Genomic DNA, 18,284 nt, shown 5'->3' with positions numbered 1-18,284 from the left:
GCGAGGCAAAGCCATAACTTGATTTAAGCACACCTTCCCCTCGCTGGGATGAAAAACCCAATGCATTTCCCACCATTCTCTTCCCTTTTGGAAGAAAAGAACAGTTCAGAATTCCAAAGGTGTAATGTCCAGAGACTCCCAGGCAGCTGAAGGGCTGAAGCAGGAGGAGCTGCAAAGCAGCTGGTTATTGATCACCAATGTGCTCTAAACTTTGTATCACACCCACAAATCAGATTTCCAGCTCTGGCCCCAGCACCTTCACTCCACCCCACAGCCAGGCTGCAAGGCTTTCCTCCAGGGTAAATCCAATTATAAAAACCTCCTTATGGTGCACAAGCTTGGACCCAAAAAAGAAATCTGTCTTTAAACGAGACAAAAATACGCATCTGTACATTATGCTTATTTTACATGAGTAGGGAGGAGGAGAAGAGGATTCGTTTTCATCAAGCTAGATCTCAATAGTTTATATATCTGCACGTGATTTTTTTTTAATGTTAGCTCATCTTCATTTCCTCAATTTGCCTGATAAAAACAAGTGGACAAACTCTGACTTATACAAAAAATACTGAGGCATTAACAGTATGCAACCATGGAAAATAAATCCATGATCCTGCACCAGGACACAGAGGCAAGAACTCAATGTTTGCTTTACAAAAACCAGGGCATCATCAACATACAACAATTCACTGTTTCAAGTGTAAAGCTTTTCCCTATTCTTACAACTCCTGATGTTACAAATGAATGCACTTTGATTATCAATGAATAACCCTAAAAGCTCCATTTGGCAGTGCAATAATACAAAACTAAACACTATCCAATCTAGGATGTGTTAATTCAGTAGAAGACTGCTCATTTTTAACCAGTTTGAATATTATGCAGCAGTCTGATGGGGAAGGGGATCAGTATTGGTAATTACCTGCTGACTTGCAAAGAAGTGGGAGGTGAAATTTTACTGAAAATGCTGCACAGAATGGTTGCAGATTGGAATGAGTAAGGAACCATCAAGGAAAGAGTATGGACTGAAACAACAATAAAACTGCATGAACAGCAACACTGGAGCTTAAGAAGTGTATGCTCCTAAACCCAAATAAAAATTACAGAGAACAAGCTATAAAACCAGCTCTCAGTTCAAAATGGTTCTTCCTGAAAGATGTCATTTGTATCAATGCTATCCAAAATATTATAAGGGCAATAATTTCTTCTTTTTATGTATGTAGTTATGGTGTGAGTTTTTTTACCCTAATAATATTTCCTTTAAATAAATGATGCAATAAACTGTATGAAAACAGAAGATACATTAAACTTAACTTCAATCCCATCTTAACTTGTAGCAAAAGTCCAGCTTTGCTCCTTAAACAACTACTGCCGATTTCTCTTCTAAAATACTCATCACTCAAAGAAGTCAAAGCATTTCCCAAATGTTCATTCAACAGACCCTACAAGCCTCGTTTGTTAGCAGGTTTGTTACCAACATGTCATGGTAAATGAGCTGCACATTGCAAGGCAGCCCAGGGGATGAGACTCCTCTCCTGCTCTTCAGCTGAAGGCACTGCCTTGCTCTGCTGTGCAGCTCCCATCTGCTTTTCTGTTCAAATGGAAGAATATCACAGGGCTCTGCAACCTTCACAAATTCTGCTGCCTGTGTCTTGTTTTGTGGAGAAGTGGACAAATTCTAGAAAACTACAAAATGTTGCTTTGAGAAATAGTATGGTTAGACATTAATTTTTATGTTAACACCAAAAAGAAAACTTGTTATAACCTACTGCGTTCTCTTTCCCTTTTCCAGTGATTTATTTGACAGGGAGTAAAATTGCCCCAACAGCAAATGTATCATCTGTCTCCTAAATGTCACCTCGTCCTCACAGCATTTCCCATCCTGCTGCTCTGACTACTGAGCTGGACAGTGGTCCAAAACAACAGGCATATTGTTAAATCTTCTGATAATAAAGCTTTATCTTGTAGACACGGGATTAAAGTTCTGAGCTGCACCACACAGCCAGGATTTTGGGGAAAGAGAGATGTAGATAATAGCCCATGTAATCTCCTCACCTACTTGTAAATAGCTTATCCTCATCACAAAGCAACAGACAAATTCCCAATTTAAGATGAGTACAAATGGTTAAACACTGCAAGAACCCACAAACAATTTGAAGTTCAGTAGTGTCCTTTAGCAAAGCATATTTGGCTGGGGGAAGACTGGAGGGCAATTCATGAAAGGTCTTCATTCAACTTCTCTCCACAGGGCTTTGCTTTGTCTTTGAACAGAGAAAACTGCTGCTTCACTGATTCAAAGTTCAAGAAATCAGGATGTAAATGACATTTGCACAAAAGAAAGAAAAGTAGCTTCAAACTTGTTTCAACATTACATGAGAAATGTGATCTGAATTTTCTTCCTCATTTAAAAAATTAAATATATTCCATGACTGCCCTTGGTTTTGAACCCCCCTCGAACACTGTATGTGAAAAATTTCTTATATTCTTTCAGTGGGACCATACCAATACCCAGGAATATGGTTTGTGCCTGGTTCAAACTGCTCACAGAAAGTCCCACCCTCTGGAACTATTGCTTGCTCTCAACAGTTGAGCTGCAGATTCTGCACAGAACATTCTTCTCCACCAAAAAGGCCACAGAAGTACCAAGAGAGGAGGCTGTGCATCCCATGCAGCAACACCAAGTTCCTTGGGCCACTTCCAGCAGACTCCAGGCTCTCAAAGGCAGACTGTGCAGAGCAGCCCTGCACGAGCAGTTTGCTTTAGAGAGCAGGATCCTGTGTCAAATGACGTGCAAGCTGATGGATAACTTCCCAACTTCCATCCTTCCAGGTGCCTACAAACTGGAGACTGCAATTTGCTGTGACCTTGAATGAAATGCTCTATTTCAGGAGTGGAGCAAAGTTCTTCAGAAGATGTTTTTAACATACAATGCTGTCGGAACAGTTTATATTCATCTCCCTTCTGCCCCCGTATTTCCTTTGGAAATACTGCTAGTGGAAATCCTGTGCTAATGAAACAATGTTTAGAGAATTTTTCAAAGATGCAAAAACTCTTTTTATAGTTCAGTCATGAACAGGCTCAGGAATTTGAGCAACCACTGGTCTGAAAGGGGTATGAGATAGTGACTGGCAGAGAGAGGAGAACCTCTGATCAGCTCTTTGGATGTGATTTCTGTTGCACAGATGTGGCTGACATGGGGCTTTGTTCATCAGCACACAAACTCCTTCGAGACCATCCTCAAAATGCCTCACAAACTTCAAACACAATGTTTTCAGTAATGCAAACACAATGTTCTCAAACCTTCTCATCAAAAGTTACCAAACCAAGACTGCTCTTAAAAGGAAAGAACAAAAATCAAAGATATATGGATTGTGTACATCCTAAGAATTTAAAGCTCAATTTAAACTAGGCTTTATGTGGGTACACAGTGCAATCCTGTCCCTTGTGAAGTTTACCCCACATTGATGAGATCACTCAAAATTAGAGAATGTACAAATGCAGCAGCCCCAAGGCTGTCCCTGAGCTGCTCACCATCAGCCCAACTCAGGATTGCTCACAGTGTGGAGCTGGCTGGACTTGCACCAAGAGCATTTGGCAAGACTGCAAAGGTAGGAATTTTATTTATTCTCTTAGAAGTGCAAAGTCGAGATATTAAAAGAATGGTTTTTCCTTAGTGCTCTTCCCCAGCATTCACATTTATGTCCCATAATATATTACTGGCCATTTTAATCCAAACTCTCGTGCTCTAGTGCCTAAATTACAATTGTGCCAATATCACAAATTATCTACAAACAAACCATGGCAATGGTACACACCAGGACACCTTGGGTTAGTACTGCAACCATGCCTAGCTCTGCTCTGAAAGCACCTATTTGTTTTTTACTCTATAAAACCTCCAGTTAGAGATTAGGGAAAAGAGCATGCTTTTGAGTTACCAGCTTTTGCAGGAATTCTGCTTAGTCACCGCCTTCTTTTTTAGGGATTAGACATTTAAACCCTTCCATTCTTCCGTTCTGTAAAGAGGAATTTCTCTAATCCACAAGAATTTTGATTTACCTGTTTGTAGGAGCCCTTTCAGCTAGTAGTATCTTACAACTATTTAATTTTAAAAGCAGACAGATTCCAGTGAATTACAACCCTTAAAAAAATTCCCCTGTTTCCCACTAGAGATCTCTGCAGACTAACTTCAGACAGTATGCATCTCCTCCTCTGTTAACACAGTTCCATCTTTTCTCTTTTTATACAATCAGCTGCTGCTCATTCATATCACAGCTCAAAATAAAGCCACCAGGTTAGGAAACCAGAGGCTGAGTGGAAACATCTTTCACCTCCTGTGGCACAGAGAACAGCAGGGCTTTTTTGCTTTAAGTCCAACACAGGACTAGGAGAAGAAGCAGCAGATGTGGGATGAATATTCCAGTGACTAAGTGCAGCTGAAGGACCCAGCATACTCACTTCAAGGGAACCCTGGCAGCTGCATTCAGGTTGGTGGCAGAAGTCACCATGTGAAGAACATTTTCAAGAGCAGTCAGTCCTCCTGCAGCCCGGAATGCCATTTTATCTGCTGTGTTCTGAAGAAACATAAAGAAGAGAACCAACATTAAAGAAATGTCTCAATAAAGGGTGTATCTGACAGTTATGGATTCTATCAATATAAAAAGTCCTTAATACATTTATTTATCATGTTGGACACCTTTGAAAAAGAGGCTTTCACTGCTCATGCACATGGAAGAGGCTTCCTAGAGCAGGAGTTGAAACTCTCAGGTGTTATTTTTTTCAATTATCATATGTACATATCCAGTCCTACACAGGCAATACACTTGAACACCATGTTTTCTGTAAGGACATACAATTATAGGGACTTTATTAAAGTTCACCTTTATCTGTTGCTATTATCTTTGGAGATATGCTGCTTTGTATGATTTTAAAAATACAGACAATCTCTAGATGGGTATTTCCTCATTTTTACAAACTTCTCCAACAGAAGACAAGCTCCAGGCTTGGTTTATAAATATGCATAGAACAGCTCAGGCAGATCCCTTTTCTTGAGGTATTCACTTGGAACTTGAACATGGCAGAATTTTACACTTAAATACCATCCTGTCATTATTCTCATAGTTTGCAAATGACTGGGGTTTTGCTGCAGCACATCCAGTATTTTAGAACTTACACTCTTTTCCATTCCTGTAAAATTGGTTTAATCTCCTCCGTTTACAACAAAGAAAGATATTATTCCCTACTTCTAAGCTGCTAATTTTGTATAGTTTATTGGCATATCATCTTTATTCTGTCTATGAAGAGGATATTGTAGCTAATAAGAAATAATTTCTTCTTTTTTCCCCCCAGCATTGCAGCACTTCACATATGGAGAAAAAATGGGAAGTCCTCTATAAACACAATTATTATTAGTCTGTAAAGAATGTATTCTACTGTAACAGACTGCATAACAGAAAAAAACTCCTAATGACTCTGACAATAAAATATTTATTTGAACAAGTACAAAAATAATTAAGCAGCTGTAATATGATTTAGATGGGCAACATTTTTCCCTGTGATATCAGACATTACACACAGAAGTACATATCTTACTTTTGATTTAAATCATGCAACTTTCTCTCCATTAAGTTTCAGCTATATTGTTTTTAATTCACGAGCTACAGAAAAGCTGCTCACAGAAGTCACATATCCAAAAAAGAAGCATTTTCCACAATTAATATGAACTGCATTTAGATTTTTAGACAACAGAAAGATTTATCTTCCAAGGAATATTTGGCCTCAAATGAGTGGAAATCCGTGTGCCAATTCAGCCAGGCTAGTTGATAAGTAGAATTTCTAGCAGTTAATTTGAGCCCAGTGAGCCCACTAAGTGTGCCTTAACAGTAGAGTTATTTTTGAGTTGCTTTCTCTTCCTCCCATCTAAAAAAATTCTCCAACCCCTGCCTCCTAAGCTCCCTTGGCTCCCAATAACACTTTCCACCAACTCCTGGTAGAGCCACAAAGAAAAGACCCAAACAGCACAGAAACAGTCCTGCCATAAATCATCATTATTGACTTTATTTGAGCACCTTGGCTCACAGCCACAGCTCTCCAAGCTCCTCCTGCCCTGCCCCCCCCAGTGCTGCAGCACCCCCAGACAGAGCCCAGGGCTGCCTGTCCCTTCCCTGCTGGCCTCAGCTCAGAGCCCCCAGGTGTACAGAGAGATCTGTGCTGTGCAGAGTGCCTTTCCCTGGAATGGGACACCCTGGCAGGGCAGAGCAGGAGCTCAGAGTGGACTGAGAGCCCCCCAGGTGTACAGAGATGGTTTTTGCAGTGCCTTTCCCTGGGAATGGGCACAGCCTGGCAGGGCAGAGCAGGAGTACACCAGGAGCTCAGAGCAGGGCTGTGACACTGCTGATTTATCTGCCAGTGCTCCTCCAGCTCCAAATGTGCCCAGCACTTGCCACTTCTCACTTTCCCTATTTCTCATGGGAGATTATGCCACAACCTCTTAGCTCTTGTGGCAAGAAGTCTTTCCTGTCATTCAGACCAAATATGCCCTTTCTCGATTTCATCCCATTACTCAGAGTTATATCTGATTTATTACATTCATTTTGTTTGTCTCTTCAGCAATTCTTGAACTCATGCACTGCTTCCTTTTCCTACTTGCCTTGTTTCTCAACTCTATGTTCTCTTCAATGCTAAACTCCACCTTTTATATTTTTTCATGTGAACTTTTCTTATCTGTGATTTTTTTCCAGAACTCCTCTATTCTCCAAAAATACCTGGTAATGAAGTGTCCAGAAAGGAACTTGCCCCTATTCCAAATCAGTCACCAGAGCCACACTGAAAGAAGCAATGTCTCCCTATTCTGAGGGGAGGTTTTCATGTATCTATTTTAAAAATATATAAATCTTTTGAAGCTGTTTCATTTCCTATGTGCTCTCCTTCCATTTCAATCTGGAGCATCACTTGCTTTATAGACAGACTTTTTACAGAGTGCCTGGTTCATTTTTGTCTAATACTTCACTAAAATACAAGCCTACTTGTCAAAACATAAATTTGTATTCGAAAAACTTCTGTTAATATTACAGTTTTCTACCAAGTAGAGGGGAGTCAGTAATTTCTTCTGATTTTATGTGATTTAGTTACGTGTCCTATCACTCTCTTTCTAGATTACTCATAAAAATTCATGAGCATTTTGATGCTTATGAATGAAAATAAATCCCTAATGATGTGCATGGAAGAGAGGGAGAAGCTCCAGTAAAAGGAAGGTACAACCACAGCAAAGCTGGGGCAGATCCACGGGCACAGTATTTGTTACAGGTCTGTAAAGCTGCCCTGTAGGGACACATGGCTCATAGCACATTTAATTTATGTATCTCCAGTGACTTTTGAAGATGGAGAAGTCCCAGGGCTTCCAATCCATGTGCTGGAAGGCAGTGTTGATGCTGAAGCAGCTGCTGGTACCTGCCATGTGTGGATGCCCTGGGTCCCCACCCGTGTCCAGCTCTCAGGAATGCCAGGATCAGGCACAGCTCCTGAAGCTTGGCCATGGGACATGAAAGGAAAACATTCCCTGGCCACAAAGGAGCAGAGGAGTCACTTGAACACTGCACTGCTGATGTTTGCAGGGTGAACATTGGGGGACTGGGGGAACACTGCAAAAAGGAATTGTCCCTCAGCTGCCCATGCCAAGGCCTCGTGCTGGTGAGCTGTAACAAAGAAATTACCCCAGTGCTGAAACATTGTCATTCTATTTCTGAAGCAGCCAAATCACACCAGATCCTTTTAAAATATGTCTGAATTAATTCCTACTTGAGGCAATTTTCAAATTTTAAGTATTTTTATATTCATCTAAAGAAATCTTTCCTGGATCATAAAAATATGTGAGCAAGACATTTTATTCAATTTGTCTTTCTCTCAAAAATCAATTAATATCCTTGAAAATATCATGTCCTGTAGTGCTCAAGCTTGACATTAGCTGATAGATATTGTAACAGGAATTCAAAAGAAGGGGACTGAGGCATCTCAGTTATTCAGAGCCCTTGCTCACATACTTTACTTATTTAAATTGATCCCTGCCTGAACCTGTGTCAGAATGAAAGACCTTTTCAGGTAACTGCAACTTTTACCCGGGGGACACCCAAACTCTGAGTAGATTAGACATCATGTAAGTATGAAAAATGCTATATCCTACGAGGAATAAATATTAAATCTCTATTTGAAAAGAGCATAAATCAGCATTGCATGTTTTTGCTGCTCAAAAGGAACCTCCAGACTTCTAACCTGGCCTCTCAAATTCATTAGCTCTCCTGATTATTTTTACCTGTTTTGTAATTTCACTATAGGAACTGTTCTTGAGTAGCTGCACATTTAGATTGAGAGGATTATCCTGCAATCAATATCATGGGATTCATGTTCCTTGAGCAATAGAAAATATATAAACATGTTTTTATACATTGTTTTTAAACAATGTGTAAAAATCTGATTTGCTAATCTGTATTTTCAGAAATTCACAACTATTCTAATAACATTTTTAAACACGAGATTTCTATGCTCTTGAATTTACCTGGTGACACAGGAGAGCAGAGACAAATGAACAAATAGGCAAAAATTATTACTGTCATCTCTGCATTTTTTAACAGAGATAAGGAGGCACAAAAACCTTGGGGATGCTACCTAGATGTGTCTTAAACACGAGGAAAACACAAACAGAGATGCAGTTCCTCAGAGCAGCAGACACAGCACTCAAACCCCAGCCATGAAAAGTCTGTTCTCCTTATTCCTCCCAAGCCCATCTACAGTGGGAACTACAGTGGTCATGTTTGCACAGGAGGAAAGCCAACCCAGCTGATGTGACAGGAAGCAGGTATTTAATCTCTGGACCATTATAAATTTGTCATTTGAAGCACACAGCCACTAATTTAGGCAGAGCACTGCATGAATCAAGGAACTCAGTGGGAAGTGTGTGTACACTTAATGCATGTGGCACAGTAAACAGAAACAATGATAAATTAGACAAACCATGTAACTATTTTATGGATTAATTATGAATTAAACATATTAAAAAACTTAAAATTAATCCTTAAAAGAAGGTCAAACAATCAGGACAGCTCCCTGCACAGTGGGCAAGCATGGCTGGCTTATTTACCTACCTGTTACAACACCTTAATGGTTCTGAATTTCCCTTCTCTCCGATGGCTTGAGTGACAACTGACTAATAGGATTACAGGCTCTGTTCCAATAATACAGCTCAGCTACATGCCAGCAAAAAATGACAGCCTAAACCTGAATTACATGGCCTGGGAATCCATCCAATTATTAACTAAAGTAACTGTTATTACCTAACCTAATCAAAGGAGAAGCAGCTGTTAATCTTTGGTGGCCTGCAGTGTAGGAGCAGTCAGACTGGATGGACTGTCTTTGTACTTGACTCCTCTACAATAATCATGTCCTTTGTGATCAAGAAGGAAGGGCTTCCTAACCTTTCAGACAGAGGCAGCAGATGGGGAACAACTGTTTGTGTGTTCATTAACAAGATAGGGTAGATTTTATCAGGGCTTGGCATCTGTGGCACCCTCGGAAGCACCACTTACCCGAGGACACAAGTATGTTTGGCAAATTCGAAAATGAGCACACTAAATAGAAAGTTCAATATAATGTTTTCATCTCATTATCTGACATTTGGTACAGAAAAATACACACAACTCAAAAAGAGAGATTTACACATGTGCCCCATGCTACCCAACGAGGCCAACAAAGGAACACGTGAAAAGGCCAAGTGGCCTGTGCTGGTACTCGGCTGGCTTTTGGTGCACTCATTAAAGCAGTCACACAATGTGAGCTGTGTGCTCCAGAAATAAAACCAAACTGGGGGAAAACGCTGCTCAATTGATACAAGTCAGTGGGTAACACAAAGTAACACAGAGGGAAATAAAGGCAGCACAGCTTTGCAGCAGCTTTTGGGTTGTGTGGTCAATATTGCAGCAGAGCTGCTCCCCTCTCTTTGCACAGGGCTCTGCCAACCTGCAGCACAGGGCACAGACAGCTGTGTCACCAGCAGGCACGACACAAGTGTCACTCACTTTATGCTGGGGACAGTAAAAACATGCTGGGATGACAGTGTGGAAGGACCTGAATGGGAGGAACAGCTAATATCTGGAAACTGAAACCAAATGAATTCAGGTGAGAATAAAATGGGGTTTTTTTAATGCCAAGAGTAATTAATGATGAGCATAATATACTTAGCACATATAGTCGACTCTCAATCATTTCAAGTTTTTAAATCAAACCTGATTATCTCCTAGAAAAATATGATCCCAGTTAAATCATAATTTATTAATTTGGTGCAAGAGATATTGGGTGAAATCCAATGTCCTGGACACCAAAGTACTCACTTCCATACATTTCTCCTGTTAAAGTATTATTATTAGTTAATAAGTAGAGCAGAATCAGAAATAATGCTGAGCTTTAACAGCTGAAATGATTTAATGTCAGCTTTGCTATCTCTTCTCTATGTGACTTTAGCCCATTTTGACTGTTTGAAATATTTTTGAACTAACTGAAATACTCTGGTGTAGACCCTCCCTCAAAGACAAACCTCCAAAATAAATATTTTCATGTAGACTAAAAAGGAAATTTAGAGCAATTATTTTTCTTTCATTAACCTAAAGAATGTCTTCTGCTGGTCCTGCAGAATGTCCAAATCAGAAGGTGATCTGGAAAGCCCGTTTGAACAGACTCAGGAACTGAAGTATTTCAGAGGGAATTATTTCTGAATGGAACCCAAATACTTCCAAACATGCTGACTTCTATTTCTGAAAGAACAAACTTGTGCAACTCTATTCTAATTCATTGATGGAAGAAATAATAACTAATTAGTGAAATATAGCTGAAATCCATCTTAAGAATTTTTTTCTTTCCTTTTATCTAGTGTTTGAAGATTCTATCTAAAATGCCAGGGGCTAAGAAATGCAGTTCAAAGCTTGCTTAGAAAAACAAACCAGACAACTGAATATTGGGCTGGCTTCTCCTTTTTTTTTTTTACCTTTCCTCTCCCTTTAAATAAATATACAAGTATATCTACATGCACATACAAACCCATGGACACATTTGTGACTGTAGAAAATCTACATTCTTTGAGTAGTTCTCCAGACTTTATACAGTGAAAATCCCTGCAGAGTACACCAAAGTAGCATTTTCTATTAAAACAGGCAGTTTTTCTCCCTGCAACACTTCTCTTCGGTGAAATTATTGTTACAATAATCTCCCCCTCCACGTGAAAACCTCAAACTGGTTTTCAAACATGAGTGAATTCACCCCCAATAAAATTTCGACCACTGAATATTAATGGAAAACTTGTTTAGGATTAAAACATGAGCCAGAACTGGCTAGGTGTTGTTTGAATTGGAGGGAGGAATTCATTCACATCAAGGAATATCTCTCAGGGATTTGTATCCATTTCCTCCTCCTGCACTGCTCGTGGCTTCAAGCCCCAGAAAGGAGACCTTGAGAAATGTTCCATCCCACCTGGTCCTGCTCAGCAAAGTGCAGATTCTGAAGCCTGGGAGGTGATTTGGAAGCCTGAAAGGAAAGGCAGCTGCTCTGTGTGTGTGCTCAGGTAGGAGCAGAGGCTCCCTGCACCTGGGGAAGGTGTTTGACACCTGCTGAGCCCAGGGAAAGGCGTCTCTGCCTCCTGAGCCCTCTGGGTAACGCTGGCTTTCCACCTCCACAGCTCAGCTATGCCAACTGCAGCTTCACAGCCTGCATTCAGCACAGAGGAACACAAATACCCAAGAACAGAAAGGGTGAAAAAGTAAGCACTTGATACAGCATTCAAATGCAATATAAAAATGAGGCCTACCTTACTTTTTAACTGTATCAAAAGTAGAAGAAGAGGCATTTTGGACTATCCTCTCTGAAAGTCTACTATTGACAGGAAACCTAAATTTGTTCAGGCCTAGGGAAAACACCAATTCTAAAAACCTGATTCTTAGGCCTGTCCTGCCTGAAAACACTAAACATCCTGTGCACATAAACCTAATTTCTGTCTATGCCATCTTAATTCATTTTTCTGCTTGCAAACATCTGCCCACATTGTCAGGTCAAACCAAATTCAATAGGACTCCTTACTGACTCACTGTGTGATCTAATTGAACAGGATGAGCCTCATTTACACAATCTCCTGATTCTGCAGTGGCTTTTCAGTTCAGCAGCAAAGCCCCAGAGAGGCACCATGCTGTACTTCTGCTGACAAGGACAGGACCCTCACAATCCTACCTGTGAAGCCACAGGAGTCAGGGAAAGCCATAAAGGAAAGACAGGTAAAGGTAAACCAGTGAATGCCAAGCTCTCTGTTTCAGCCATGCCAAGCAGCATTACAGGAAACACTCAATATTGCTTGGGAAAGTAGGAATTATCCTCATACATATCCTGAGAGACAGCACTGAGCATAGCAGCACTTGTGCTTATTAAAAATAAATGTTTGCTCTATTTATAAATAACAGGGCATCTAGTAAGTGCATCAATTAAAGGAGGAAAGCAACAATAGAGCTTTAAGAAGAGGAACAACTGCTCCTGGATCTCCATAGATGGCTCCATTAGCTGAGGCCAATTTGACTTTTTCTGATTAATCACACAAATAAAAGTTCCTAAGCAGGTAAACAGAAAGCAAAATGACGTGGTCTTGTCCACAAAGAACTGGGGACACAGGAACAGGGTGGGTTGTGAGGTGCAAACATCAGAACAGACCATGAAGGCCTCTGGGTGATATGTTCTCAAGTCAGATGTGATGGTCTCAAGTCACTGCTGAACTTAAAAATACTTTGAAGAAAATATGTGTGTATATATATACCATCACACCAAATTAAATAACAATTTCTTTAGAAACCATACTAATCATTACTTTATTATGATTTCTAAACTGGGCTCTGCTATTGGCAGAAATGTGCCTGGGTAGGGAGCTCTCCTCACTGGGAAATCAGTGCCTGGGCTTTAATGACAGTAAAACATATGTCTTGTCTTGTAGTGAAGGAACTTTGCATATCCTGGAATGTATAAACATCCATTATATCCACTCTGATATGATGTATTAGTTCTAAACTGACGTAGAAGCCTGATCTGACAGCAGAAAGGCACAATTAGTACAACACTGGAAGCTGACAGCATTTAATTACATCCTGCAGCAGCTCTCAACTGCACTCACTGTGCACAGAAATTAACCTCCCAATAATCTTGGAATAAGAACACTGCAGAGCTTATCTGTGAACTCAACTTGCCTTTTAATACCATTTCCAGCAAACAAGTTAAAAAATATTCTGTGACTGACCCCTAGTAACAAGTTCCTATTTATATGTTCATCTCAGGGAAAAGGTTAATCCACAGATTACAGAAACTCTGGGCAAAGGAATTATTGATGAGCTAAAGCTGCCTTGCCCAAGCTGCAGCACACAACACACACCTGACCTGTTGACTCCTTCCAGGCAGTGACAGGAAAAGGCTGTTTGGGTGGGAAATGCTGTCCAAAGAGCTGGGTTTGCCCACAGCCCCTGTGCTGGGACTATCAAATGTGCTGCTGCAGTTGATAGAGGAGGATGTTTCTTCTCCAGCAGCAGCTTGGCCCATGATCAGCTGGTATTTCCAGGGCAGTGCTGATGGTGCAGGCTTGGAGCACTGCTGAGCCTCCTCCAGCTGTGCTTGAGTGGCACTGTGCAGCACTGGAGCCAGTGCTCATCACCTGCACATCCAAATTCTCTCATTCTCACTTTACAGGCTTTAAAGAAGTGAATTAACTTTGTCTTTTCCAACAATTTTATCTGCTTTATCCTTCCTGGAGTTCATGCTCCAATTCAGGTTCTGTACTTAACACTGGCAACAAAGGAAGCATAAATACAGAATTCCCTATGTTACTTTCTGTGTTGGCAAAATTATTATATTTTCAGTGGCAGTATGCAAAGTTCCAAGGGTCCAAATTCTAGTTTTAGCTGGTAAAACTTTTTAGTTTAAACTTACCATTTTTTTACTTTCTAAAAAACAAAAATCTATGTTTTAAAACTTATTTCTATGTTTTGTAATTTAATATCCTTCCTAAAGTTTAGATTTTGAACTTTGAATTGTTTTTAAACAGTTATAATTCAGCTTTACATTTGATTAATTACTTCCCCTCATATGACATCACTGTAGCTTTGGAAGTGGCTACTGCAGGGGTATCTGGAGTTGAAAAGTTAATGGATGGATTAAAATATTAATCCCCTATTTGCAGAGAAATACATCATATGTTTAGCTAAAATGAACCTTAAAGTTTAAACTTCTCATTGTAACAAATAAGAGTAGCAATTACTTCCACAGAGAACAAAACCCAGAAGGATGAAAGCACAGTTAAGGTGGCATGTGGGTGTTTATTTTGGTTTTTAAAACTTTGGCTAGGAAATGCCCACTACCTGATATAAAAGAAGGCTTTTGGGTATAAACCAGTGCAGTATGCATGAAAATCTTCACCTGGTCCAGAGCCGAAAGACACAGGAGAGCAAGGCAGAGGGGAGGGCAAGGCAGAGGGGAGGGCAAGGCAGAGGTGAAAGGCAGAGGGGAGAGGCAGAGGCTGCCCCGTGCAGCACCAAGGGCTCTGCAGGGCCCCTGAGGCGTGCCAGGGGAGCTCAAGGAGCAGGCTCGGGGCTCTGCCGCTGCCTTCACCCCAGCCATGGCTGTGCCCTGGCACTGCTGCAGACACACAGACACACGCACAGCCAGCCCAGCGTGCCCACAGACCCCTGCAGGACAGCCCAGCAGCCCTGGCCATCAGTGTGCCTCCTGGGCTCTGGGCACGTGGCTGTTTCCTTTTGAAACGAGTGCTGTGCCTGTGTGTATTTGCATTTTTTCAGCAGAATTCTGTGTGTGATCCAGGCTGAAGTTTGGTGAGGATCCAGTGCTTATCCAGGTAAGTGCCTGTGCACCCACACCAGGGGACAGCTGCTGTGAGCAGCTTCACAGGAGCAAGGGCTGGGTGATTTCCAGCACAGTGCTGTCTGAACCTGTTGTCAGAGAGAAAACTCTATTTCTAACAGATTTCTGACTCGGAAGGATTGAAAGGAGCGCTGTTGTTCCTGCCAGTGGTGTCCTCTAGTGGAGAGCCGGCGGGGACAGGAACGAGCTGATGCAGAGCCACCCTGCCAGGAACAGCTCCCACTCACAAACCTGCCTGCCAAGGTCTGCAATCGCGGCCAAGCTTTTCATTGCTACAATAATGCTTCAAGGTAAACGTCTGAAAGCTTCAGTAGCCTAAGAAATGAATCTGCTGTGAGGCTACAGAGAATAATGTATGTTAAATTGTATACAGACACTGTGCCTGCATGGAATCACAAAATCCATTGTGGGTCAAGCCACCGGTTCATGATTTAGGTAAATTCACTACGACAGTAATTTTGACTCTTTTTCATATATATAATGCTTTTTTGGACTAATGCAAGGTGGTGACACATAGGCTGGCAATTCTCTCTTTAAAGGCCACACCACTCTGCTGCACTAGGAACACACAGTTCCTTGGGTGCAAATATCTGCAGCACCAAAATTAAATGTGCAAGACTTTGGGAATCACAATTCTCACTGTATTCTCGAATATACTTTAAGCAACAACATTGAGTCTTTATAACAGAGTATTTGCTTCTAAAATCTATTTTGTCTGTATATATATGTCATATATATATTTATATACACATACTCACACATATACACACACAGGGCAATTTTAAATCTCCATAGAGATATTTGAAGAAACTTATCACATGTTCCATTTAACACTGCTTTTGTTCCATACATTGTTTTTCCAACAGTTTTTAATTTTATTGTTTCTGTTTCTGATGATGAAGAGTTTGTATTATTGGGGGGACTGTCCCCCTTCACCCTGGCTATGGTCACCATCCCCAATGGGCCCAACAGTTTAGAGAATAAAACATAAATACAGGGCCTGAGTGTGTTGTTAGAGCCAGCCATTTCTGACAGTCTTTACAATGGGATAAACACTGTCTGTCTACAGTCCCCATGTATTTGAAAGCTACGACAAACATTTTACTGAAATGTAAATAACTGACATCACCACTGCTCAAACAGGAGGCTGAAAAATCTCTCTAAAAATCCCAAACCCCAAAACATTGTCTGACACAAAACAAACCATTAATGGTCACTGAGAGAGCATGTTTTAGAGATCATGAGCATTGAGACCCTTTTTTCAGAAAAAGGATTCAACCACTGCAGTCAATTACTAGCTCACATTCACACATTATTCAGTTACAAAATGATACCCTTCTCTAAGAAGTATCTTTTCCCCCTGAAATCTGTTTCCAGTTAGAATACTAATCTGAATTAGTAATGTAAATAACAATATTTAGACTTAGCCTATTGAAAGGCAGCTGCTCCAGATTTGCATGAAGAGAGCTGGTAAGTAACTGTAAGCACTGTGGCCCAATTTATTAAAAGCCTCCTGTTTCATTTTGTGGTTCCATTTCAATTCCACAGTTTAACAATTTATTTTGCACTCACTATTATTTACTGAGATTTTTCCAGCACCTAGGGAGCCTGAAGGAGATCAGGGACACAGCTATCCTCAAACCCATCCAAAATCCTAGTAAGTTTTATGAACAGAAGCAGTGAGATCCTGTTTGTAGGACTTTGTGGGAGGCTGAGCTGTACTGTTTGTGCTGGGTCACAGATCAAACCTGCATCCTGCTGCTGCAGCCCCCTCCTCAGGAGCAGAGCTGCAGGAGCTTCAGCCAAACCACTCAGTTACAGGAACCTTGGCACTTGTGTTGTGCTGGAGATCTTTTTCAAACTAGTGATCAGTAAGAAGCATCACATAAAAGCAATTCCAGTTAAGCAGATTGTCAGCCTTGAATTCCAAAATCATGAGGTTCCCTCAGAATCTTACAGAATCTCTTTGCCATATTCCCAGTCAGATGGACCAGAGACACATGAAGGGCTTGTCTAAATGCCATATGTAAGTGTTGTACAAATTTAACTGGAGTGATTTAACTGCAGTGTTTCAGCTGCAGCTGAGCCAGGTGAAAAGGCCACTGGCCTCAGCTGCTGTCACCATCCTTACAATGGCAACAGCCTGCACGTCCCTCAGAGTAAGTGACTGCCAACCCTGCCCAGCACACATCTATCCAAAGCCACACAGGACACTCCTAATATTCGAAACCTGAAGGCAAACCCAACCCTCTACAAACAAATGTGAGGAAGAACTTTAGGGAAGGGATGTTCTGTCAGCAAGTGTAAGGATGGCCACCTGAGAGCCAGTGACCTCTGAGCCAGGCCAGGGTCACAACCTGAGAATCGTATGGACTTCAGTCAGCCTAGGACCTAATGTCTGTGCAGTAGACATTTTTTAATCAGTAGATTTTTAATCAGCAAGTTTTTAATCAGTAAATCTCACCACTTTACATAACGGGGAAATAGAGGCTAAGCCTAAGCAGGTTCAAACTGCAGCTGCAGTCACACTCACAGGATCCAGTGCTCTCAATGCCCGGGCTCCTAAGAGCTCCCCATTACAGGACATTTCTGTGGGAGTGCTCCAGGCAGGCTCGAGCAGTTACTTTGGGATTCCCTGCACATCTGAAACACACGGTTGCCCTGGGTGATAGATGTGTAAAATTAGTCCATCAAGGAATGAACATGCATAGAATCAAAAGAACTGTGGCAGGACAAGTGCTCCAGCCCTGCCACTTCAAACATCAGCTCTGCCTTCTCTAAGAGATTTTCTTTTAGCATCAAAGGCCCATTCATAGGAGATCTTAAACTGAGGGTTATCAGATCTTATTAAGAGCTTGAAGAGTCCCATATGACATCTGCCAACCTCAGGCCAGGGCTTTCTGGTGACATTTGCATGCATTGTGCTGTTGTGGCTCTGTGCGTGTGTTTGTTTTCTTAATGGACTTTTAAACAAAGCAGAGGTGAAAGTGAATACAGCTTCCTTCCAGGATTTCTGCCAGAAAGGGTGAGATACACAAACCCAAGGACTTCCTTCCAATAATCCAGAGCACACCCAAAGCAGCAGCAGTACCTGTTGGACACACCTGGGGGATGGCACACCAGGTACACAACACTGAGATTTGTGCTCCTTGCCTCCTACCAACATGGCCCAAGGGGCACAAGCCTGGAGCCACATGGTGGTTTATGACTTCAGAGTACCTCTCATGCATATTTAATTTAAAGACACGTGAGCCACATGGTTCATGCAGCTAATGGCCACACTCCAAGCCAGATCCTCAAAACCTGCACTTCAATTTGCTTATTCTTCACAAATCCTTTTCCTGCACTGGACA

At 41.3% G+C, this 18,284-nt stretch overlaps 1 protein-coding gene across 2 annotated transcripts in view; it reads right to left on the bottom strand.

Moving 5' to 3' along the window:
- Positions 1 to 18,284, bottom strand: part of SCAPER (S-phase cyclin A associated protein in the ER) — a 130,413-nt gene that overhangs the window by 44,053 nt on the left and 68,076 nt on the right. For both annotated transcript variants that reach the window (XM_088172345.1, XM_014879164.2), the window contains exon 24: positions 4,450 to 4,565. In XM_088172345.1, the coding sequence (XP_088028471.1) occupies positions 4,450 to 4,565 (116 nt within the window). The remainder of the gene's footprint in view (positions 1 to 4,449; positions 4,566 to 18,284) is intronic.

Source organism: Sturnus vulgaris, chromosome 13 (assembly GCF_052056855.1).
Source record: "Sturnus vulgaris isolate bStuVul1 chromosome 13, bStuVul1.hap1, whole genome shotgun sequence".
Lineage (NCBI taxonomy): Eukaryota > Metazoa > Chordata > Aves > Passeriformes > Sturnidae > Sturnus > Sturnus vulgaris.
Note: the sequence above shows the minus strand (reverse complement) of the source record. Positions and strands in the feature narration are given on the sequence as shown.